This window comes from Calonectris borealis, chromosome 10, assembly GCF_964195595.1.
Source record: "Calonectris borealis chromosome 10, bCalBor7.hap1.2, whole genome shotgun sequence".
Lineage (NCBI taxonomy): Eukaryota > Metazoa > Chordata > Aves > Procellariiformes > Procellariidae > Calonectris > Calonectris borealis.
This window is the reverse complement of record NC_134321.1, coordinates 16,870,271-16,893,797: the sequence shown is the minus strand read 5'-3', so window position 1 is coordinate 16,893,797 and position 23,527 is coordinate 16,870,271. Positions and strand designations below refer to the sequence as shown.

At 59.9% G+C, this 23,527-nt stretch overlaps 1 protein-coding gene across 1 annotated transcript in view; it reads right to left on the bottom strand.

Moving 5' to 3' along the window:
- TEX264 (testis expressed 264, ER-phagy receptor) overlaps positions 1 to 23,527 on the bottom strand; it is a 43,313-nt gene continuing 19,786 nt past the window's right edge. Inside the window, exons 5-6 of the mRNA XM_075159084.1 lie at positions 8,310 to 8,481; positions 1 to 859 (exon numbers count right to left, since the gene is read on the bottom strand). Coding sequence (XP_075015185.1) covers positions 546 to 859; positions 8,310 to 8,481 — 486 coding nt within the window. The 3' untranslated portion in view covers positions 1 to 545. The remainder of the gene's footprint in view (positions 860 to 8,309; positions 8,482 to 23,527) is intronic.

The following is a 23,527-nucleotide window of genomic DNA, read 5'->3' as shown; positions in this document are numbered from 1 at the left end:
GTGAGGAAAAGCATCCACTTTATTACAGACCCCAAAAAGCACCCGTGGCAGTGCCAGGAGAACCAGGTTTACACGGGATGTTTCCATTTTTCAGCAAGGGGAAGAGAAGAGGGGAACAAACCCAACCGACCCTACTCACGGCTCTTTGGTGCTAGAAAACACGCGGTGGTGCGGCAGAGGGAAGCTGTGGGTGAGAGGGGCACCGGCAGAGACGAGGGGGGACACCTCTGCCGTCCACCACCACCGCCCCGAGGTGCCTGCGAGGAATTTGCGACGCATCTAAAGACACACAAACGGCAAATGCATTTCACTGCCCCCCCCCAGTCTGCACCTACCCCGCACTGCCGAGCGCTGCTGGAGACCCCCCCCGCCGCCCCAGTGTCCCTGAAATGGTCAAACACCCTTTCTGCAAAGAGGGAGAGCGGGTCCCAGGGGAAATCAGCGACCGAAATCTCTTGGCTGGAGAGGAAGGAGGTGGGAAAGGCAACCAACCGGTTCCCAGTAACTCAGACCCCGGCGGGAGGCGAGGCAGCCAGGTCTCCGCTTCACTCTTCTCCTCTCTCGGCAGCAATGGGCTCCTTGGTCCACTTGTCTGTCACCTCCTGGTTGCCTGCATAGCCCATGTCGGGCAGCAGGCCTGGGGCTCCCTCCCCGTCCCCGGTGACCTCCAGGTCCAGCTCCTCAAAGGAGGAGCCACTGGCTCCCGACTCGCTGTAGCTGTGCTCGCTGCGGTTGTCCCCCTCCTCCCGGCCACGGCTGGCTGGGAAGGGCAGCAGGATGGAGGTGGCCACCGAGGTGTCTCTGCTGTCAGTTGTGACCTCCATGCTGATGGAGCTCGTCTCACTCATGGTGTCGACCCCTGGGATGGAGAGAGAAGGGGAGGGAGTGAATGCTGCAGGAAGGGGGCAATGGGGATGGGGTGCCACAGCCTTCAAAGCCACCAGAAACCTCAGAGATGTCTGGCCATAGTGGAGACCAGCTCCAACCTCTTGTCACCTCCTGTGCCTTTGAGAAGTGGCCAGGTTAAGACAAGCACGAGCTGGACTCAAGCAGCTCCCTGAAATCAGGGCACCCCCAAGCCAGCACAAACATCACCCCGTTTCCCAGCCGTCCCTGACCTCCTGGCCGTGCCCTGGCCCCACTGCTGCTTTCCGTGCACATGCCGAGGACCTGGCAAGCCCTTCCTTAGGGAGAATGCCCAGCCTGGGAGCTGGGGGACAACCCTGCCCCTAGCACGGCACCAGGAATGAGGCGAGGAGCGGGACGCTGTGCTGCGAGGGTGATGGGGAGCTGCAGCATCGCTTGAGCACCCAAGGGGAAGGTGGCACGCGGGCAGGTCCTCGGATGTGCGGCCGTCAGAGGCAGGTGCACGTCCAGCCTCATGCCAGGGCATCCTAACGCTGCCTTCAGCACCCCCTACAACCCGCTCCCGCTCCCTGCGTGGCTCCCCACAGCCGGCAGGTCCGGCAGCAGTGCGAGGGCAGGCGGGGCAGCAGCAGGCGGGACTTGGGGTGACAGAGGATGGGGGAAGCCTCCCCAGCTCGCTCGGCACTTCTCCACATCACCCGGCTGCCAGCCCACACCCACTCCCGTGGCCGAGCCCCCCCGGGGTCTGCCCCTGCCTGCCCGGGTGGGCGCCTCGGCCCAGCACCCCCTCCCTGGATCCCTGCCTCGTTAGCTCGGTCGACAACACAATTAAGGAGTTGACAATGAGACGAGCGTGTCAGATTGAGACCAGCAGCTCGGCGCTGTTGCCAGAGCAACCAGCCGGGAGACAAAACCCTCCTGTAAAACATTAATCATTGTTAATTATGACATCACGGATCCACGTTGCTGATTACGACATCGCAGATCCACGTTGTTAATTACAACAGCGGCAGCAAAGACGGGGCGGGCTCCTCCATCACGGCCCTCCCCGCCCCACCCTCCTCCTGCCTGCCTCGCACCGGCGGGAAGCACGTGCCGGGCTCAGCCGCCTCCCGGCACCTCCGCTCCCCCGGGGCTCCATCCACAGCGGGCCGGACGCCCCTGCCGAGGATCACGCCTGCATCAGGAGGGAAACCAGGAGGAGCCCTGCTCGGCAGTGGCACCGGCAAAGGACCGCACCAGTGGGGCCGGGAAAGGGCAAAGAGGACAGTGACAATCACGGAGGGGCTCCCAGGCGGGAGAGGAGAGCCCGCTCCTCCACGTTGGCTCCTGCCGGCACGGCTCCATCGCCAGCCGCCGGCACGGGGCTCCCCGGGCTCCCGCAGGCATCTCCAGCCTCCCCGGGCTCCTGCAGCTCCTGCTCGCCCTCCTCCAGCTGTGCTGCAGCCACCGATCTCCTGGAGAAGACCAGCCAGGGAGGGAACTCTCCTTCCAAACACCCTTAAATCCCTTTTTTTGCTGTTTTTCTTCCCGGCTTGGGCGGCTGCCAGCAGAACTGCTTGCAAATGGCAGTCCTCTGCCTTCTGAGTGGCATCATCCCACAGTCCTGCCGGCTGAGCAAGGGCCGTTCAGCGAGGACCGAGCGGTGGTAGCAGGATGAGGAGCAGCCGGGAAAGACCCACGGACACAGCGTACCCGCTGCTTCATCCCACCCGGATGGCGTATGGGCTGCATCCCGCCCAGCGGGCGCCCAGAGAGGAACCTGAGCCTCCACCCTCTCGCCTCAGCCATGGCACGCAACCGCTCTGGCAGCTGGCACGAGCCGAGCCCTGGGCCGCCCACCCAAGCGGCACCTGGTGACCCCCCCTCCATGAAAAGGAGAAAAGAACCATCGCCCACTGACACCACCGCATTTGCTGCGGCACCAGGGAGCGCCTCGACACGGAAACTACATTTACTCTAAGTTAAAAAGGATGTTCTGCACGCTGCTGGCAAAGCGCTCACCGAAGGGGACAGCAGCCACCGAGTGGGCGGCAGAAAGGTGGGAGATGCTATCCCACCCGGCAGGACCTCGGCAGGGCAGTGGGTCAACAAGGAGCCTCTGGGAAGACGGAAAGCTGTGGGGGATGGAGGGGAGCGCACGGTCCCCGAGCCTTGAAGCCAACTAAGGGTTTGCAAGGTCTCTAGCGGGGATCTCAAAAACGAAAAATCCAGCTTGGCCAAATTGGTGGCCTGAGGTGACACGGACACATACCCACCATGGCTTCATGACAACTCATGTCATTCATGGTCATCTCGCGTCCCTCTGACACCCGGGGCAAGAGTGACCCCGACCCCCCAAGCCGTGCCCTGCCGGCGCAGCAGCCCTCCCGCGTCACCCCAGGGGCCGTTTCAGCTGGAAGCCATCACGTAACCCCATGCCAAAAAGCAAAGGAACTCTTGAGGAGAGGAGCAGCAGCTCAGGAAGGGGAAGACGGGGCTGGAGCCGACCTACGTGCTGCGCCAAGCTGCCACCATGGGAAAGCACCGCTGTCCTCACCCCTGCAGCTGCCTCCCTCTCCCCTGCTCCGAGGGCGACAATAAATCGAGTCCTGTTTCCTTTCAGCCAGGCAGTTTTTCACCGCTCTGTCACTTCTGATCACGTTTGAGCGGCCTCAGCTGGCAAATTTGCCCATTTCAGCAGCCTCGCTCTCCTCTGCGCAGGACAAGGCTGGCTCTGGCATGGCCACCCAGCCTGGCTGGGGACGGATGGGGCTGGGGCGGGCAGGGGAAGAGACAGAGCCACTGCTGCTGGGGACATGGCTCTGGCAGGGGGACATGGCAGGAACCCCCAACTGTCCCAGCACAGCCCGGAGAGGCCAGGCAGGGAGTGCGGCGGGGCTCCAAGAGGGCAACCAAAGCCTCGTTGGAATGTGCCTTGTGGGCGAGCAGGGGTTCAGCTCTCATCTCTCGGGCACAGAGGTTTCCATCAGCCCTCACATCCACTTCTCCATTCCCCAGGCACCTTGCTTGGTCCCCCAGTGAGCCACTGCCCATCCCCTGCATCCCACTTCCCAAGGCCAGTCCCTGCACCGGGAGGCGGCCCAGCGCCCGGATCCAGCTTGTCTTTTCCCTCTGGCATGCAGCAAGGTGCCAGCCATCCCGCGGAAACCCCCCTCTCTGCTCTGCTCCTCCGAGGACAGCGTAGCCATCCCACTGTGCGTTCACCCAGCAAGAACGGGGAACCCTGGAAACTTTAATTTGGGAAAAAGAGGCACAGCCCGGGCTGAACCCCACCAGGGTGTTGAGGAGCCCCCCAAAGGCCAGGGCCACCTAGGAAGACGAGAAGCCAAGCAGCCAACACCAAGATACCAGCCGGGGATGGGTGCAACAGGAACCACTCACCCCACGCTGCTAACAAGCTCCCTGGGGGAGCCGCCCCCCCCAGGCAGCTCAGCCCGGAGCCACCCTGGGTATCGGCATCCCCAAACCCCCCCGGGGAAGGACCGGCTCCCCTCCCGCATCGCCCCAGCAGGACACTGATGTCCCAGCGTCGCTCCCCTCTTGGTGCACCCAGGCCTTCTCTTTCCCCCCGTTGAATCAAATATCCATCGCCTCTGCCACTAAATAATAGATCAATGCGCTGCCAGGAGGGGCACGGCTCCTCCGCGCTGCCGAAGCTCGCGCACAGCCATCAGGAGAGGGGCTGGGGCAGGCAGACCAGCAGGAAGGCACGGCAGGAGCTGCCCGCCGAGCCCCCTCTGGGGATGTACAGGCAGGCAGAACAGGCAGGGCTCTTCGGAGGACGGAAGCAAGCGGGGATGAGGCAGAGCACACCAGGGAAGGTGCCCCCCCGGGGCACTGGGGCTCAGCGGGTGATGCCGTCGGTTGCACCCGGATGCTGCTGGACAGACTCAGCTCCAGGAAAATGAGCACCTGAGACTGGGCAGAGCCACGTGCTTAGAAACCATCTGTTCATGCCAGCAAGCCCGTGTCGAGAGGCTGCTTCTGTTTGCTTTCACCTTCCACGCGCCGCAGTGGGGTCACGCCGGAGAGCACGCTGCTGAGAGCGAGCCGGGAGCGAGGGCCTGCTGAGCGCTGCGCTGATGCCAAAGCCCCAGAAAATAATTAAGTACAAAATAACTAACCGTGATTGACAGTGGCCGCCTGGAGACCTATCAGCCGCCTTCCAAAAATGCTTCCCCTCTTTCCGATGACCCTGATGATGGCGAAGAAGGGATGGAATTGGTGCGGAGGCAGCCGCAGCCCCCGGCCCCTTCCTTGCGTGCCGAGTACGTTTGTCCTCAGCAGAGCTGCCAGCACCCCGCGCTGCACAGAGCGGCGGCAGAAAGCAGAGACCCTGGGCCGCGTCCCGCAGCTTCTACGGCCATTGGCTTCGCTCAGAGCCGCAGGCACCCAGCACCTCGCAGGGTGAGCCTCAGGAGCAAGGAGGACAGCGGACGACAGCCTCAACGGAGAGATGCGCTCCAAGGTCAGGAGGCTCAAGAAAACAAATCCAAGCTTTTTTTGCACACCCAAGTCGCCTGGTTCTGCCTGGCACCAGCCACACCGATAGGCGAGAAGAAATGGCAGCGCCTTCCGCTGGGAACTCTTGAAGTCTTTAATTTGAGGAAAGCGTAATAAAGCTGCTGGCGGGGAGTTTCGTGAGCTGTGACCGAAAGGTGCTGCGTCCACACAGAGCATTACTAAATACAATGCTCACCATGAAATTGCATGCTCTTTGCTGTTATTTCAGTATTTTGTGAGAGGGAGGGAAGAGTGGGCTTCATCTGCTGCCACCTCAGGAGTGAGAGCCCACGGCTGCCACACGTAGAGCACCCTCAGCGGCCTCAGGGAGAGGAGAAGGGGCTCAGCACCTCCCCGGTCCCCCCGCTCGCCCTGCGAGGCAGCAGGGTCTCAGGGCCCCGTGTCAGGATTTGCGCTGCTCAGGCACGGCCAGAGGAGCCGAGTGCTACCGGCGGGGACCACCACCCTCTCCCACCTTCCCAGGAGCATCCCAGCACTGCCTGAGCCTCCGTCAGGGCAGGACCACTTGAAACACTGGCAGAGCTGAGGTGGATCAAGAAATAACCCAAATCCAGGCAATCGGGGTTGAGGGGGGACCGCACCGAAAAGCAGACGAGGACATTGCTGCTCCCATCCTCCGGCCGGCAGAGGAAAGCTCAAAAGCTGTCACAGACACCCCAGGATCTGCAGGGTCATGAAGATCTTATGGCCATCACGCCTGTCATCTCCCTTGAGCGGCTCCCCAAGGAAGAAGGGAGTAAAAAAGGATGGGAAAAGACATTGTGGCTTTCTCTTCCTCCAACTCAAAGGTGGTTGCACAGATCCCAGAGCAGAAAATACTTGGGAAGGGAGGACCAGTTTCAATCCATAAGGTGTCTCCTTCAAGGCGACGTCTTCAGGGCATCTCCAGTGAGCGGCTGGGCAGAGAGGAGATGTGCTGGCTGCCCCCTCCAGCGGGATCTCCTCTCACACCAAGGCTCAGAAAACCCACCTGGGACTTCGGCGTCGAGATGCGGAGCCCAAGGGGACCAGCTGCCCCCTCCCACCTCGCCTCCCGGCTTTGACCCTGCTGCTGAACCAGGGGCAGCCCGACGGCCGCTCCACCGCTGCAGCAGTGCCACCGGCAGCAAACCAAGTCCCTGGCATCAGCAGGCCGGCAGCGGTGGGACAAGGATGCTCGCCGGGCACCATCTCCCTTTGCACAAGCCCAGGGCCTCCCCACAGGGTGCCACCCTCTCCGGGTGACAGCAGTTGTGTCGGCTCAGGGCACCACAACATTACGGGGATGCAGGAGATTATGAGGACGTCCAAGATCCTCAGGCACGAGCAGCACAAGCAACCCGAGGGCTTGCCACGTCCTCGGCCCTCTCCAACGGCCGGAGCAAGGATGCGATGCCCTGCCAGACCTGGTTCTGCTGCCGTGCCCAGCAGTGACGGTGATCACAGCGCCGACATCCAAGCTCAACTCTTTAGTCTCAGAGGCGAGGCCTCACGGCTATTATTATTTTAAGCTGGTTTTGTGCAGACTCAGCAGATGACACCGCATCACATTGCACCTACAAAAGCTCATCTGTGCGACTGGAAGGGGAGGGCTGGTGGAGGAGCTGCCAAGAGCTGCTGGCGGGGAGCCCGGCCCGGGGCAGGGGTCTTCCACATGAGAAAGTCCAACATCATTTGCCATCTAAAATCGGAAAAACCTTCCCAGCCCTTCCCAGGAGGGCAGGGGACTCCCCCACCGCGGTCACGCCAGCAGTGGTGTCCCAGGGAAAGCACCGAGAAGCCGGGGCACGGGGCAGCAGCTGCACCGAGCATCCTCCGGCCATGCCACGGGGCCGTGCACCCCTGAGCAGCTGCCAGAGCCACAGACCTGAAGCAGCTTTTGCCCACATGGGTCCTGCCGTCCCTCTCCAAAACCACGAGGCGACCGTGGGAAGGTGCTGGAGGGAGCGGGCTGCGAGATGCCTTCGGCCAACCCAGGCCGGTGCCCAACGCAGCCACCCTGACGCAAGGCAGACAAAAAGGCAAAGAGCCGAGCGAGCGCCGCGAAAACACGGGACCTCGAAGCGCTGCGGAACTGCTCCAATTAGACTCTTATTGCAGCGCTAAATGGACAGAGCTCCCAGAAAGCAATTTCCAGGCTTGCTTTTACGCCGCACGCGATTAAGAATTAAAGCAATCCAAACCTGAAGATGTGTTAAATAAAATGACCAAACTCCCCGGGAGGCGAGGAGAGCTGTCATGGTTTTTTCATGCCCGTTACACAAGCGTGGGCAACCTGCGGGGCAGGAGGAGACGGCTGCTCCCGCCAGCAGCCGGCTCGGCCGCCCCGTCCAGCACCCGGGAATGCTCGGCTAGCCGGCTCCCGCATCTCGCAGACATGTGAGCACGTGGGCCGGCGACGGCAACTAGCATTTTGGGTTACTATAGCACTGCTGTTCTGCGCCTACAGCCATTGTGGTCCCTTCCTGCATGAATACATCCAGGCTCCAACAGATCTCGCTGAGCAGATGCTATCGGGCAACTCCACCGCCAGCTACAGCAACCTGGTATTTAAGCTCTTCGCCATCCCAATATGTAACAGATGAAGATGAGATCAAGGAAGATGTATATGACAAGGAGAAAAACAAGCCCAGCTGCAACCAAAAGCTGCAAGATCCAGCTCTGCTCTGACAATGGCAGGCCATTGTCAGAGCAGTGGCGGCAGCTTGGCCCTCGCCCCGACGCCGCAGGGGTGCCTGGGTGCTCCCCGGGGCGCAGCGTGACACCTCGGGGACGAGATCCTATCAGCCCGGGGTGAGGGGAAGAGGTGGGCGCCAGGCGGGCGCAGGTCGCCCCTCTCTGTCTGCTCAGGTGGCAGCACTGGGGACACCAGGACCCCCACCTTTGGGAGGGCTGATGCCAATTGAAGACAGAGCCTGTGCGCAAGCCACGGATACCTGTGATATCTGTCTGGGCATCCTCAGCATCAGCTGCGGCAGCCCTGCTCTTCCTCTCCAGTTCTTTCATTTCAGGCACGTAGAAGTCCCCTTGGCGGGCGAGGGGACACACGAAGTAGATGCGGTCCTCCTTGTAGATCTCGATCCGGGGGTGGGCGCACAGCTTCCTCTCCTGAAAGACAGCAGGTGACCGCAGGTCAGGGATGTGCCATCGCCCCCGGCCCCAGCAGCCCCCCACCACGTGGACCTGCTGGCCCTGCAGCATCGCAGACTGACCCGCTTCGCCCACAGACATGGGGGCCCAGCGAAGAGCGGTGGGTCCCATCCCGAAACCGCAGCTTTCCCTATCACACCAGCCCCCCGCATGCCAGGGCCAGCAGGTTCGGCCCTGGGGGTGAGCAGGGGGCCGGGCTCAGGGAGGAGATGCCAAAGCCCCAGGGAGACTCAGCTCCTCCGGCTCAGCCTCGGTTTTGGTGTGCTCATTTTGGGCTGGAGCGAGGGGTTTCGGGGAGCCCGGCAGCTGCTTCGCAAGGACCTGCCAAGTCTCTGGTTCCTCCTGGCAGCACGGCCCCATGAGCAGGCGTAGCACTTCTCCGCTAATTAATATAATCCAGAGCCGACAGCTCAAGCAGCTCCTTTCAGAACGGCGAGGGCAGGGGGAGTGGGAGATGAATCCCTGGCATTTCAGACAACTCCCCCTCCTCCTCTTCCTCACCCCACCTCCCCCCGGTAGCACACTTCAGGACCTCAGCCCCCTCAGCCTGCCAGGGACCTGTGACAGGGGCATGTTCCCCCCAGGTCGTGCCCTGGCCCATGCCGAGCTGGGGCTGCGGGGACTCTTGGGGTGCCGGGGCCGGGCCGAGGAGCAGCTGGACCCCTCTTGCCACCCCCTCCTCGCCCGCCTGCCCGCCAGCTGCTCGCTGGCAGAGGGGGCGGCTGATTACAAGCCGGGTGAGAAGGGAGAGTGTCTCTTCCGTGGGTTTTCTTTTTCTTTCTTTCCCCTTTTCAAATCACTGACAGCTTTTATTTAACCCTGCAACCACCCCGATTATCCTCCTCCTCCTCCCTGCCCTGACTGTCCTTCTCTTCCTCCTTGATCCAACAATCCTCCTCGTCCTCCCTGCCTCAACTACCCTCATCCTCCTCCCTGCCACATCCCCCCGGCACAGCTTGCCCAGACATCCTCCGGCAGGGTCCCCGTCCCTCCGGGGCTCTCGGAAGCCAGGGCTGGCCCCTCTCCAAGGACGAGCTCTATGGACACATCAATCATGACCTTACAAAAGCCTGTTCATTCCTGACCCCCTTCACCCCGGGGATGGACCAAGCCGATTTCCAATCATTTACTTCCCAGCCAAACACCGGCACCGGGCAGAATCCACAACAGACGGGAGCCAACGCTGACCCTCGCCCCGGCGCTGGCAGCAAGGCCACCCGGAGAGCCACCTCCATCCTGGCAGGACGCTGCGCAAGCAAGACGGAGAAAATCCCACGTGTGCCGTTTTCAGGTCTATTTTCCCGGGAAAGCCTGCAGGAGTTGGCTCTGCGGAGCTCCAGTTTACCCAGCGGTACCACAGCGGCAGAAACACAAACCCCAGCAGAAGCTTTACCCGTCCCGCCCCAATGCCTTCGAGCCTGAATTTCGGCAGAGTCCCTCCTCCAACCGAGGAGGAACCACATTCGCGAGCCCCGTGGCGCAGGGACGCGCAGGGACACGGGCGGGCTTCCAAGGCGCTCGGAGCCCGGAGTTCCCACTCGCAGGCAGGTGAAACACCAACACACGCAGATCAAAACTGTATTAAATAAAAACAAACTGGGCTGTTTTTAGCAGCAGAGCAGAGGCGGCTCATGTCACTCCCGCTTTTCAGCAACAACGCAGACAAGAACCCTCCCCGCCACTCTGCCCCTTGCTTTACCAACCCCAAGCCCATCAGCCAGTCTCAGCTCGGTGCGTTATTTTAGGTTACTGCCACACAGATCAGAGATGAGTATCTCCAAGATTTGCAGGTTTTTTGGATGCATCCAGCTGGCCCCTCCACCACTTAATGCAGATGGGGACAACTCAAAGGATCTTAGAGCAGAGAGACCTTCGCTAAATTCATAGGAGGTCTCTAACCAGTCTAAAACATCAGGGCTCCAGTCCGGCCTCCAAGACATTCCAAGCTGACTTCCCAAAGCCCACCCTGGGATTCCTAAAGAGCGGATCTGGGATGTACCCTCTCCCTACAATTTATCTAGGCTGCTACAACTCCCCTTCCAATCACACAGCCATAGTAGTGGCTGCCCCAAAGCACAAACAACCCCCCCCCCCCCCGCACACAAAATTTGGGAATTGTGGCTTTTTAAGGAATAAAAATGCACACCTGTATGAAGAGCAGGGTCCCGGATTGGCTCTTGAGCCAAATGCTGCTTCACACTCAAGGATTATCCCACAAGAGAGACGAGGATGCTCCACCATGCCAGGGTGGGAAGCAGCTTTGTCTCCCTGAAGCCAGAAGAGCCAGGTGCCCTGCAGCCGAAGCCCACGGCTGTGGACCAGGTCGGTGGGACGACGCTGAAGTGGCCGGACACTCACTGTCAATACCAACGCCTGCCTCGTTACAGCTACAAGGATGCTTAATACTTGACTTCTTCCCAATTCATCCAGGGTTTTCCCCAAAAGGAAATGGAGGGAAACAAGAGCCTGGTGGTTCTAATTTATGCCTGTACAAATCAAGTCGGGAGCCAGGCTAGCGAGCTGGCCTCTGCTTCTGTGCTTCTTCCCGGAGCAATCCAGCTCCTGGCGGGGCTGCTGCAGAGCTCAGCACCGGCAGCCGGGCTCAGGAGAGGACAATGTCCCCAGGAAGGAGCAGGGAGGTGGCAGTTGGGAACGCTGTCCTGTCTGGGCTGGGACCAAAGGGATGAGGCTGCATAAAGACTTGAGGAAAGGGCAGAGGTGATGAGGTGGGGAGCCAGGACAACAGAAATAGATAAGGGGATCATCCAAAAAAATGGATGAGGGATCATCCAAAGGGAATGCCAGGGAGATCGCCCTTGAGGAGCTCAGGAGGCAGGCAGAGGCCAGGCAAGCACAGGCAGAGGTGCAGCAAAGTGCAACCAAGAGGCTGGTGTCAGCATAGGACGGAGCAGGCTTAGGATTATCCCAGCAGAGAGGAAGGCTGCAAGGGAAAGAAACAACCTGGACGAACTGGAGAACAGAGTCCAAAGGCGAAGGCGTAAGCAGAGAGCGAATTAGCGAAGGCTCAACAACATGGCAAAACAACAGAGACGCTCAACAGGCACTAATATACCCTGCAGCTGAGGAGGAAGCCCCTCGCTAACTGTGCAGCTAAGCCAACAGATGGAGCAGCAAGGTGGACGTGGAGTTTTCAAGGCAGAGCCCTCGAGTCAAATCAAATGCGGTCTCACACGGGCGGAGGAGCTCAGCGAGAGGTGAGCAGTGGGAGACCGATGGTGTCGGGGCCAGGCTTCTGGCTAGGACAGCAGGACTCAGTAAGTAGGGCAGGGAAGGGGACTCGTCCCTTCGCAAGGTCGTGCTGTGCCACCTCCCTTCTCAGCCTCCACCGGGACCTCGCCCTCCCCACAGCCAGCAAAGATGGGGGCGGCAGCGCGGCGCGCAAGGCTTATTTCTATGCAGGAGCCTCCACTGGGCACCCAAAGATTGGGATTTATTGCACGTAATCCATACAGTCAAGCTACGCATACACGGCAAAGACCAATGCATCCAGAGCCCACCAGTTCAGTCCCGAGATGCACAGCAGCTCTGGCGTACTCCTGCTATGCCAGACCCACTGCTTCCCACGAAGCCAACTCCTCCTTGGCCTATCCGAGGGCCGCGGTGGGCTGCTGCTCGCCATCCTCTTGGGAACAAGGGTTTACGTTGCACTTCTCTTTCCCAGGTGAAATAACACTCCGCCTAATCTTTACCCCTGGGTTGTTTCCAAATCACCCACCACCCCTGACTCCCTGTAGGACTTTCTCCAGGTTGGCCTCATCCCTCCAGGAATGGAGCATCCCCCGGCCTCGTGCATCAGAAAGAACGACAAGGATTATGCACTGAACCAGTGTTTCGGGAGACCTTCCCCAGCAGTGGGAAGTGGCACCTCCCCGGCAGCACAAATTTTCCTCTCCCCACTCCTCCGTTAAGGAATAGACCCCATCGTCTGCCCACGGAATGCCTGGGGCACTGCCTCCCAGCCGAAGGATGCCCCCACTTCCCCGGGCAGGCAGAAGAGCAGTCCCAAGCCTACGGGACACGCGACGAGGCAGCTAAGACATGACCTGCAGTCATTACAACCCCAGCAGAATTGTGCCGAAATGGAAGAAGGGGGCAGGGTGCTCACGCCAAGCTGTGCCCCTCGGCGCCTGCCGGGAAGCAAAAGGCGAGCTGGGGCACTGCGGGGAGCAGCTTTGTCACTCTCTTTGTCAGGCTCGTCTGCTCAGGAATTCAAATGCCACCAACTGGATCTGCTTCATCTCCCACTGCTGGAAGAATTCAGCTTGTTAGGAGACCAGCAAACAAGCCTTGTGGATGCTCTTGGCATCCTCACCATGCCTGGGCATGCTGGCACTCAGGCTCCAGCTGAACCCACTGTCTGCCCCAAAACACTTCTAGGGTCACCAGGAAAGCGGTGGGGAGGCAGCTGCTGTCCTCGCCCCGTTTCTGGCCACAAGCCCTCCAGCCCCCCAGGCTCCCTGTCTCGTTACCGAGACCTCTTGGCATGGCTCACGGGGTGATGGTTAAGCCACGCCAGCCTGCTCAGTTGCCATTTCAGGGCTGATGGCTGTGGGAGCAGTAGGGGAGAGGCTTTTCATGCCACCACCGCTCTTCCTGCTGGAGCAGGGCCGGGCGCTGAGCTCTCCGTGCTGCCCAGCAGCTCCTGGCTCCACCGCAGAGATGTCCACCTCGTGCCCCAGCCGCCAGTGTGCCGCATGTATACAGCCATCGCCCGCGCCCGTCACCCACCCCTGCCGGAGGATCTCCTGCCTGCAACGCGTAAAAAAATTCCCGTAAAACCCAGCCAGGACTGGAAAAGCCGCGGGCAGCAAGCGACCGGTCACCCGGCAGACGCTCCCCCTCTTCTACCTTAGTGGCACCCGGCAGCCCCCTGAGCTGCCCTCCCTGCCACTGGGCAGGGATGCACCCTCCAGGGATCTGCCGCTGGGCACTGCTGAAAAGTTGGGACGGGCTGGAGCCTGCCAGCCACCGGGAAAGTGGTAGTGCAGGATCCAGCCTAAGCATCGGCTTCTCTCCACACAGTCCCCATGGAGAGGACAGCTCCCCAGCGGGGCCGATGAGCACGAGGCCTGAGCCTGCGCCAGGAGGGGACCCAGAGTCAAGGAGAAGCTGTGGGTTGTTCACAGGGGCCGTCTGAGTATCAGTTCGGCAAAACGTGCCTGGTGCTGCCACTTACTTCTTACGGCGATGGGATGCGCTGCCGCCATCGCAGTGCAGCAGAAGGGTGCCGGGCACATGGGGCCGGCTCCATCCGCACCCTGCTGTGACCCCGCAGTGACACCAGCCACACGAGGGGGTCTTTCTGTCGGCCAGATCAGCCCTGCTACCGACCCGTGCTGTGAGCCTCAAGTACGATCTGTTCAACGCCAGTGATGTGGAGTGGGTGTCTGGCTCCTGCCCTGGGGGGAGCGTGGGCAGCCCCCCTGCTGCACCAGGGCTCCCCTCCCTCCATTTATTGTGCCGCCGCACCTGGAGGAGGAACAGATGGCGGGTGTGAGCACATGGGGGGCTTGTGCCCATGGCTGGGGGTTGCTGCTCGCTGGGGGGGCTCACCAGCATCCCCCCGGCCGGGCAGCCAGAGCATCAGCACACCCTCACTGCCACAAGCCTCCCCTCGCCCGTGCCACCGGCACTTGGGCCGCTGCGGTTAGTGCCGGCAAGTCAGCTGGCACCTGGCAGCGTGGGGGGGACCCCCAGGGGACCCACCAGCACCTCCTGTCTGCTCAGGCAACACGACTCCCCCACGTCTTGCTTCCAGCCGGAGGCATCCATCCTCTACTCCTCCCGGTGAAGGAGTCGGATGCTTCGGTCCCAGGGATTTTAAAGAAACAACAAAACTGCGTGGAGCCGAAGGGCCCTAAAATCAGTTGCTAAAATTAGAGCTGAAACTGAGCCACCAGCTAGGACCGGAGGGAGCGCGCTGTGTGCCACATCCTCCTCGCTTCCTCACAGCTCCACGCTCGGTGTGTCATCCCTGCTTATCTTAGACCACGGGCGCTAGGTAGTGCAGAGAGGCTTTGCAATTCAGTTTGCACAGCACCCAGCACCCTTCGGCGCTCTCCCAGTTTAGCCAGGGGACAGACTCCTTGCTGAGCCATCCTACCATCCCAGACCCAGACTGGGGATGTCCCTGTTTCCATTTCTCCTTGCCCAGACAGCAGCTTGAGGTTAAACACTGCTTCGGTCCAAGCCCGAGCTGATGAAAGCAAAAAAAAATAAAGGCACCCCTTTCTCCCCGGGTTTCAAACTTGCTTTCTATATGTGCTTGCAGCCCAGAAAGCCAAGCGTCTCCTGGGCTGCACTACTAGCAGTGTGGCCGGCAGGTTGAGGGAGGGGATGCTCCCCCTCTGCTCTGCTCTCGTGAGACCCCACCTGGAGCACTGCCTCCGGTTCTGGGGTCCCCAGCACAAGACAGTCGTGGACCCGTCAGAGTGGGTCCAGAGGAGGCCACGGAAACAGTCCAAGGGCTGGAACATCTCTGCTGTGGAGAAAGGCTGAGGGAGTTGGGGTTGTTCAGCCTGGAGAAGGTCTCCAGGGAGACCTTTCTGCAGTCTTTCAATATATAAAGGAGGCTTGTAAGAAAGATGGAGAGAGACTTTTTACCAGGGCCTGTAGTGACAGGACAAGGGACAACAACAGTTTTAACTCGAAAGAGGGCAGGTTTAGACTGGACATAAGGAAGAAACGTTTTGCGATGAGGGTGGTGGGACACCAGACCAGGTTGCCCAGAGAAGCTGTGGATGCCCCATCCCTGGAGGTGCTCAAGGTCAGGTCGGACGGGACTTTGAGCAACCTGATGTAGTGCAAGATGTCCCTGCCCACAGCAGGGGGGTTGGACTGGATGATCTTTGAAGGTCCCTTCCAACCCAAACCCTTCTGCGATTCTGGTCCTCCCTGCCGAGCCGCAGTCTGACCACAGGAGACAGGGGTGAAGCCTGGGTGCCCGCGGCTGCCCGCCGAGGGGCAGGAGTCAGGCAGGGGCTGGGGAGGAACCAAGAGATGGTCTGGGCAGAAGGGAGGACAAGCTGCTGGAGGGAGAGGCAGGCAGACATGCTTTACACCAGTAATACCTCAAGCATCAAGGAAACCCCAACATCTCAAGCAGGGTGCACATGGAGCCGGCAGGCCCTGCCTCCCGGCGTGGCCGGCACTCAGAGCCAGCTCCAGCACGCGGCACAGCCACGAACACCAGGCTGCCGAGGGCTGCGAAACAGCTGCTGCTTCCCAGCCTGGAGAAACTCACATTTCAGAGGTGGTGAGACTGTTCCCACGCACGTGCACTTTACTTTCACAAATCCTCCGGGCTGCGAGGTGTTTCAGCAACAGAAGGTGATATTATTGCAATCAAGAAAAGGCCTTTTCCGACAGCCAGCAGGAAAAACGAGCAGCACCACCAGCACTACCGCAGCGGAAAACAAAGTCTCGCCAACGGATAGCAAATCCTCCAGGTAGCAAAATGCAGTGCCTGGCAATTAGCACCTCCCGCGCCCATCAGCACCCCTCCCTGCCCGCCGCACCAGCACGCGTCCCCCCCTTCCCGCAGCAGGCCCCCGTCCTGCCTGCAACCAGGACACCGCCCCGCCGACGCGGCAGCGCCGTGGCTTTGGGACAGGCAGGTGAAAATCAGCCCCCGAGATCCTCTCCGCAGCGGCGAGCGGGAGTGCATTTGGACCGTGGGAGCCGCGAAACGCCAGGCTCGATAGCTGGGAGAGTTTTTCATTTTCACCTTGGCGAAGGCAGCCCGCCATGCAATTTACACCTTGCCCGCCCGCCCGCCCGCGCTTCCCGCGGCCGAATCACCCAGCTGCTCCCGCCCCGGCCGAGCCGCGGGAGCTGCAAAGCGGCAGCTGTCAGGCACGGCCACACCGAGAGGCGAAGGAACGAGCCCGGGCGGGTTGGTGGGTACGGGAGGTCCCAGTACGCCGAGGGGGCTGATGGGGACCAGGCACAGGCTCCCAGGTCGCTGCTGGAAGCTGCTGTGAGTCGTGAACGCTCTTCTCCTCCCTGGGATGGAGATGGAGATTCCTTTCTGTCCTCCAGCAAGAGGGAGTAAGCTCCAGCCCTGCCTCGCTGCAGGCAGAGACGCGCTCCGGGCGGCCTCCCCTCCCAGCACCCACTTGAGCTGCAAGAGGAATCCTGCAGCACATCCAGGAGCATCCCCCATCTTCAGAGACGAGCCGGGCAGCAAGTTCCAGTGAGATAAAACCTTTCAGAAAGTAGCCACGGGCAGCCAGAGCCCCCGGCATGGGGGAAGGACAAGCCCTGGATAAGGCTGCCAGCCTGGACACACTCAGGTACGTTAGTCCGTGTCCTTCCAGGGACATATTTTACTACCTCCAACTACGGGAACATCACCTGCAGAATAAGGAGCAGATGGTGCAAACACACACAATTCATGGGGCTTGGGTCCCCCACGGTGTCGTGGTTATTTGGTAGTAATTAGTCCTGGAGCAGCGAGTTTCAGAAGTGAAGCAAACTTTTGCATTAAAAAAAAAATGAATTTTCCTAAAAACTCAGTGCTTTCCACGTCTCCAAGTCCTGCCTTGCTCCTGTACCCGCCATGGGTAAGCAAAGCCAGCTGGGGAGATGGTTCTCACCAGCTTTCCGGAGCTCCACTATATGTTCTCACACTCTTCCTCCTACCCCACCCCAACCGCACCCCTTCCTCTCCTCCTCCTTCCCCACCACTGCCACACACGAGCTCTCTGAAGGGGACTTTGGATTTAACCACTCAGAAAGCTCAAACGCTGGATTTTCATTATAAGACAAGAAACCCACATAAATCCACATAATGTCTCCTGCCCTGAGGAACCACTGCTGTGTTCCCGTCCCCATCCTAGGAACTCCATTGCTACGGGAGCGTGCGCGTCAACAGCCGCCTGCGAAAGAAGGCGGACGAGACCGCGGGAGAGGAGGACCACAGCTGGAGAGGGCTGCTTCTGCTTCGGAGTGCGGGTCTCCAGGGATCAACGCTCTCTCCTTCCAGCCCTCAGAGGATGCTTTTTCAGCATTAATTGCAAAGCTGAAGAGGTTGATGCAATGATCCCTGCCACCACGGATGACTGGAGCGATGCTAAATCGCTTTGCCTGCTCTGTTGCCTCGGCGAAGCTGCCAGGAGCAGCAGCTGTGGCAATTTCTTTGCCTCTTGTCAAGGCAGGGCCTTTCAGGAAAGGAATCATCGCCCAAGATGTTCTCCTGCCTGTCCCACCGCGCTGCAGCCTCCCACCCTCCGCAAGGCACCATGTAGGTAAAAAGAGCCTCTCTGAAACATGGGTCTGCATTAGGCAGCTCACAGGGAGAGCAAGTCCTAACCTAGAGTACAACTGCCCCCACCGAGACACCCAACAACAGCTTATTTCTTGTGGTGAGAGACCTTCTTCCATGGCTAACTCACAGCTGAGAGCCTGGAAGGCTCCTCATCTAGGTGGACGTTCCCAGCCCACCTTGATGGCTTTATCTCCTGGGCCACCACTCGCTCGAGTACTTGCCCTTCTGCAACAGGGACGTGCAGTGGAGGCTTGTTGTTCCCAACCTTCTCACACACGTCCTCACCCGTAACGGGTCCTGTGATGAAACCCTTATGCGGCAAAACCAAAGCAACAGAGATGGAGCAGGAGTGCCTGGTGCCCACAGCACATGGAAGCTCTCGGTCTCCTAAGCCAAGGTCCGGGCCGCCCCCACCAAATCTCAGCCCTTTCCTCTTGTTCTTCAGCTCCACAAGCCATCCTCCCGGGATCATGGGCATCTCCAGCTGCTCTTCCACAGCTTGTTTGTCACCAGGACAAACTCAGGACATGTGTCACATTAATGCCCCCGGGAAGAAAATGGCACAGTGGAATAAATACCCCCCATCCCTTCCTACCTCCTTGAACAACCTTGTCTTTCTGCAACGCCCCCAGCTCCCAGGCTTCATGGAATATATTTCACGATGAGCTAAGCTCAGCCTCACACCATCCCTTCACAGCTGAGAGAGCTGAAAAGGGAAGCTGAAGAACCTAACCTTGCTGAACTTGCAGAGATAAAGCCACTGGCAGCCCGGAGCAAAGCCAGGATGCAACCACCTGATTCCCAGACAAAATAGTCCTTCCCTCCCCATCGATGGGGAATTAATGTCAGGCTTATCGGCCTCATTTAGAAGGCAAGGAAGGCCACCACAGAGGAATATCGAGCTGGTTTCAGCCTGGTTTGCTGAGGAGGAATGGGTAAGATGATCACGATGTCCATCAGCACGTCACCAGTACAGCACGTCGGCAAATCTGATGGCAGAAAGCAACTTTCCAGGACAGGAGGATCTTCCAAGCTATCGACTAAGTGCAGCCAACAGTGGAGAAAGACTCTTTGACCTCCTGCTGAGGGAGGCCCAGGCTTGCCTCGGGTGACAAGGATCCCTCCCGGACTCTCTGCTGCAGGACACTCGCCCACGGGCCACCGCTCACCCTCGGGTTCACTGCTCCTGCTGCTCCTGCTTCTCCTTCCCTTGCCCCACGGACAGACATCTCCATGTTTTAGAAGCAAGCCAGAACCCAGGACAAGCGCCTTTCTGAATTTTTATAAACAAACAAGAAACATTTCCCTGCAGGCTTCCAGGAAAGCCGCCTTCAAACCCCCACGTCCAAGAGCTTGCCCCTCTACCCCAAAAAGCCGGCAATCCTGCGAGGCAAAGGGCAAAAAGCCAGCGACCCTGGCGAGCCCCAGCGTCTTGATGACTCCCGCCGGTGAGCTTGGCTAACGAACCCCCCTGAGCCTCCAGCCACCGCACGCTGCCGGCGGTAACGATTCACCCGAGGAAATCCCCGGTGCAAACAAACAGCGCTGGCGGGCAGAAAGCAAAAGGCAAAAAGAGGGGCAGGCTGCCTGCAAGGCGGGAGGGAGTGGAAACGCAGGCAGGGGCGAGGAGGGGGTAAAGGAGGCGAACGAGTGGTATCAGGCAAATTCCTCAGGGACCTCAGGACAGCTCCAGACATCCTTGAGCCAGGACACGCCATTTCGGCAGCTGCACGTGCTGACCGACCTCTCCAGCCGCCCTGCCCAGAGCGGGCACGGGGAGGCGAGGTGGGGCTGGGTGCCTGCCTCTCCTCTGCAGCCCTCACCTCCTCCTCCTCCTCGGCCCACCAGGGACCCCGGCGCAGGGTCCCAGGGGACTTATTACCTCGGTCTGGAGAGGAGAGTGCCTGCCAAGCACGCCGCTGCGGTGTGCCGGGGCCTGCGGGGAGGCAACGGCTGGCAGTGCCGGCGGGGACACAAGCCGAGCACCTCCAAAGCCAGGCTCTTCTGCCGGCAACGAAGGCAGCAGGGGGGGAGCAGCTGCTTTCAGCGACCTTTGCAGTCTGGCAACGGCTCCTCCACCAGCACAGGATTGTGAGTTTGACTGTGCAGATCAATCACGAGATGAAATTGAAGCGAGTTAGGCGAGGACGGAGCCCAGCCTGACTATGCCCTTCCACAAGCCCGCGGCTTTCCAGGTCCTGTATGTTCCCAGAGGTGCTGCAAGAGCCAGGAAAGCTCCAGATACGCACCGTGCCGCTCAGCTTTCCAGGTCTTTCCCTGCTGGGGAGTAACCTTCCCATCTCCACCACTGCTCCGCCCTCCCAGGTACCCCAAACCATGCGCAGCCTGCGTAACGTCATCGATGGCAACACATCAGCCGACGCTGCAGCCACCAGAGCTGCCCCGGACCCTCATCAGTGCCCCCTGAGACCCAGAGGACACCCCTCCTCTTCCCAGCACCATGGTGCCCTCCCTCAAGCTCTGGGTACCTGGAGGATGGGGAGGACTTTGGGGAAGCATCTCTGCACCTCTGTCCCCATCTGCCCTTCCCCAAGCAGCTGCAGCTCGTCGGGGGCCCGGAGCGGACTCTGCCCTGCGCTGCTGCAGCCCCGTCCCAGGAAGGCTGCTGTGCCTAGGCTAGCAAGAGAGGAGGGGTTTGCACACTGGTCCTGTGCCCCACGGCACAGCGTAAAGCCAGAGCTGAGCCGGTGCTACGGGTTCCACAGCAGCTCCCGCTGGGAGACACAGCTGTGCAGGGGAACTGGTGGGAGATGCAGGCGAGGGTTTCTCGGGGAGGCAGGAACCGAGCAAGGGAAGGACAAGCGAGCATGGCACCTAGAGATGCATGCGAGAGAGGAGGAGGAGGATGCAAGAACAGAGAGGAGCCGATGGCTGCGCTCCTCTGCTGTGAGCCCACAGCATCAGGCAGCTCCTGGAGCCACAGCAGCCGCTTCTGCTTTGCTCGTCTCCTGAACCACTCGGCAGAAGTACCAGAGCAAGTCTTTCTCTGACGCTGACCTCTTGATAAGCTTTTGCCAACTCACGGTCTGGTTACTGTACCGCTGGGCAGACGCTACCCCAAGCTGTGAATCCGCACAGCGTGAAAAGAAGAGCAGCTGGCCACGGCAGATGATAGATATCTACCTTTCTGCATGTCAAGGAGCTGCCGTCAGCTCCCGGCAGAAATAAAACCCCGAGGAGCAGCTGAGAGTAACCGGCCATCCAGGGGCAGGGGGACAACGCCGGTGTCCACAGTGGGAACAAGGCCATGGTTTCACTCCAGTCTTCCTGGGTGCCTTACAAGCCCACGGAGTGGGAACAGAGTCCGTCAGCAAATGCAGGAAGCCAGCAGGCAGCTGCAGACAGCTCTGTGAGCAGCCACAGCACAACCTCTTCATCCCCTCGGGGCCAGGACACCCCTTCGGGTTTCATGTGAAAGGCCACAGCCCCCAGCACCGTGCTGGGACAGGGACTCCCAGACCGACCACTCTCCTAACTGCATTAAAGGTCTGTCCTTGACCTTCAAGCAGCACTTTTGCCTTAGGATCTACCCCGCAAAGCTGTGAGGATAAGGGAAATAGATGCTGTAACAGCTTTAAATATACCAGGAGATCTTCTGGTCGGTGATGTGTGCAAGGGAGGGGACAGGAGCAGAACTTTCCAGGGGTCCTGCGATGAGAACACGTGCCCATCCAGTTCTCACTGTGATAAGCAGCCGGAGTCAGGGATGCAGAGCGCTTACCAACCTGCTCTCCCCGCTGCACTTGGCTCCGTCACCCCCCTTCATCCCTGCGGGGTTGTTATAATTCCTCACATTAGCAGAAGATGAACAGGTAAAACCATCCATCTGTGGAGCGAGCACCCAGCGGTCATAACAAGCCACCAGAAAAAAATCACCCCAATTACTCCATAGCGCCAGAAACTCCCAGGCATCCTTCCGCTCCCTCAGACCCTTTGAAATGTAAAGCCGCACCGTTTGGTGTCATTTAATTTGGAGCTCAGCCTCAGACCGGCAGAGCCTCGCTGAGCTTTAGGAGGAACGCAGCCGTGCAAAACGTAGATGGGCAAAATCCAGATGTCAGTAGCCTGGAAGACAAGCACACCCCAAGCCCCACCAGTGACTCCATTTCGTGGCCCCAGTGTCTCTGTTTTGCCGTCCCAGTGCCAGAAGAGGCTGGCTGCGAGTCCCTCCCCTCTCCATGCTTGCTCAGGACTCCCGGCTCTCTTGGAGCGGCTGGCAGCCAGCACCCCTCGGATGCGGCCATGGTGCAAGGTGGAGCGGAACTCAGGCTCTCTGCTGCTGCTGGGCTGCTCTCACAAGCCTCCAGAAGCCTCCCTCAGCTCCTCCTCTGCACACAGGCCAGGAGATCCGTATTTTGAACCACCCTAAGAGGTGAGCTCTGGAGAAAATGGACACGGTGGCCACGGGAATCTGATCCTGTCCCAAAAGCTGTACCTAGGCTCTGCTCCAAGCCAGCACAGAAACCTCTTTCTAGTTTCTCTCTACTACGCAGAAGGAGAGGTGACTCTCCATCATCATCTCCCCTCCTAGGCAGGTTTGTTCCTCTCCTCCGTGCTGGAGGCACATTCTTTTTCACATTACAGCCCCAGCTCTCCTACCACCCCTGCAGGGCAGAGGCACCCTACCTAAGGGAGAACATATCTCCAACAAACCCAGCAGAAACGCACCCGCTCAAGCCAGGCATGAGCCTCCACCTCCTCCCGCTCACCAGAACATCAAGGAGCCCAGGAAAGGCAAACGTTGGGTGGGCTGGGGACAAAGAAACGAGATGCTGCCTTGGCACACCCAGAGGCCCTGGTCCATCAGGGGCTGATCCACTCTTGAGGGTAACGGGTACCTTCGGTCTCTTACCAACGCCAGACACCGCAGAAGAGATCCTGAGAGAAGCCAGCTCAAGGGTGACAGAGGACAAGCACTGACCCATCCCTGAGCCGCTGTGGTCTGACAGCAGGGGAACGAACGCTTTTTCTCACTCCTACGCGATCGGGCAAAGGGGAGAGGTGCCAGATGCCAATCCACCCAGCCACTGGCCACGAAGGCGAAGAGGCTCGCCATGGCTTGCTGCTCGCCCGGGATGGAGCAGGGGAAGCAGCGCAGGAAGCCCGGACATCCCTGCCAGGCTGCAGACCTCCATCAGCTGCCTCGGGGCCGTTTTAACCTGGAGTCATCCCTGCCAGCTCTGGGCACGGTGCTGGAGGTACAAACTGCCAATGTTTCTATTAAAGGCTCCAATTTTCCCTGGTTTGGCTGAAGCAGGGAGGCTGGAATAAGCTGCCACATGCTGGAAAAGAAATGGGACAAAAGGAGTCCTGGAGCTGAGGGCTCCCAGGCACTCTCCAAAAGCCTGCAAGCCAAGAATTAAGCACAGCTCGACCTTCCTCTTTCAAGGAGCTCACAGACCAGGCTGCAAGCTGCTCCAGAGCCCTGCAACGGCAGAGGCAGCTGGAGACCGCAAAGATGAACCCGGTCCTGGCAAATCTGGAGGCGTTCAAGAGGGCCAGGATTTGGCAGCGTGATTTTCCGCAGCCTGTTGGGACAGCCCGAGTTCAGCACCAGGTGTTTGCTCCTGAAAGCAGGATGGGATGTACTGGTCGTACGTAGGTCTGCACCGAACCATTGCACTTCTCCACACCCTGCACCCCGCTCCGCAAAGGCTGTGAGTCCCTACAGGTGCGGGCAGTGCGACGGCCACC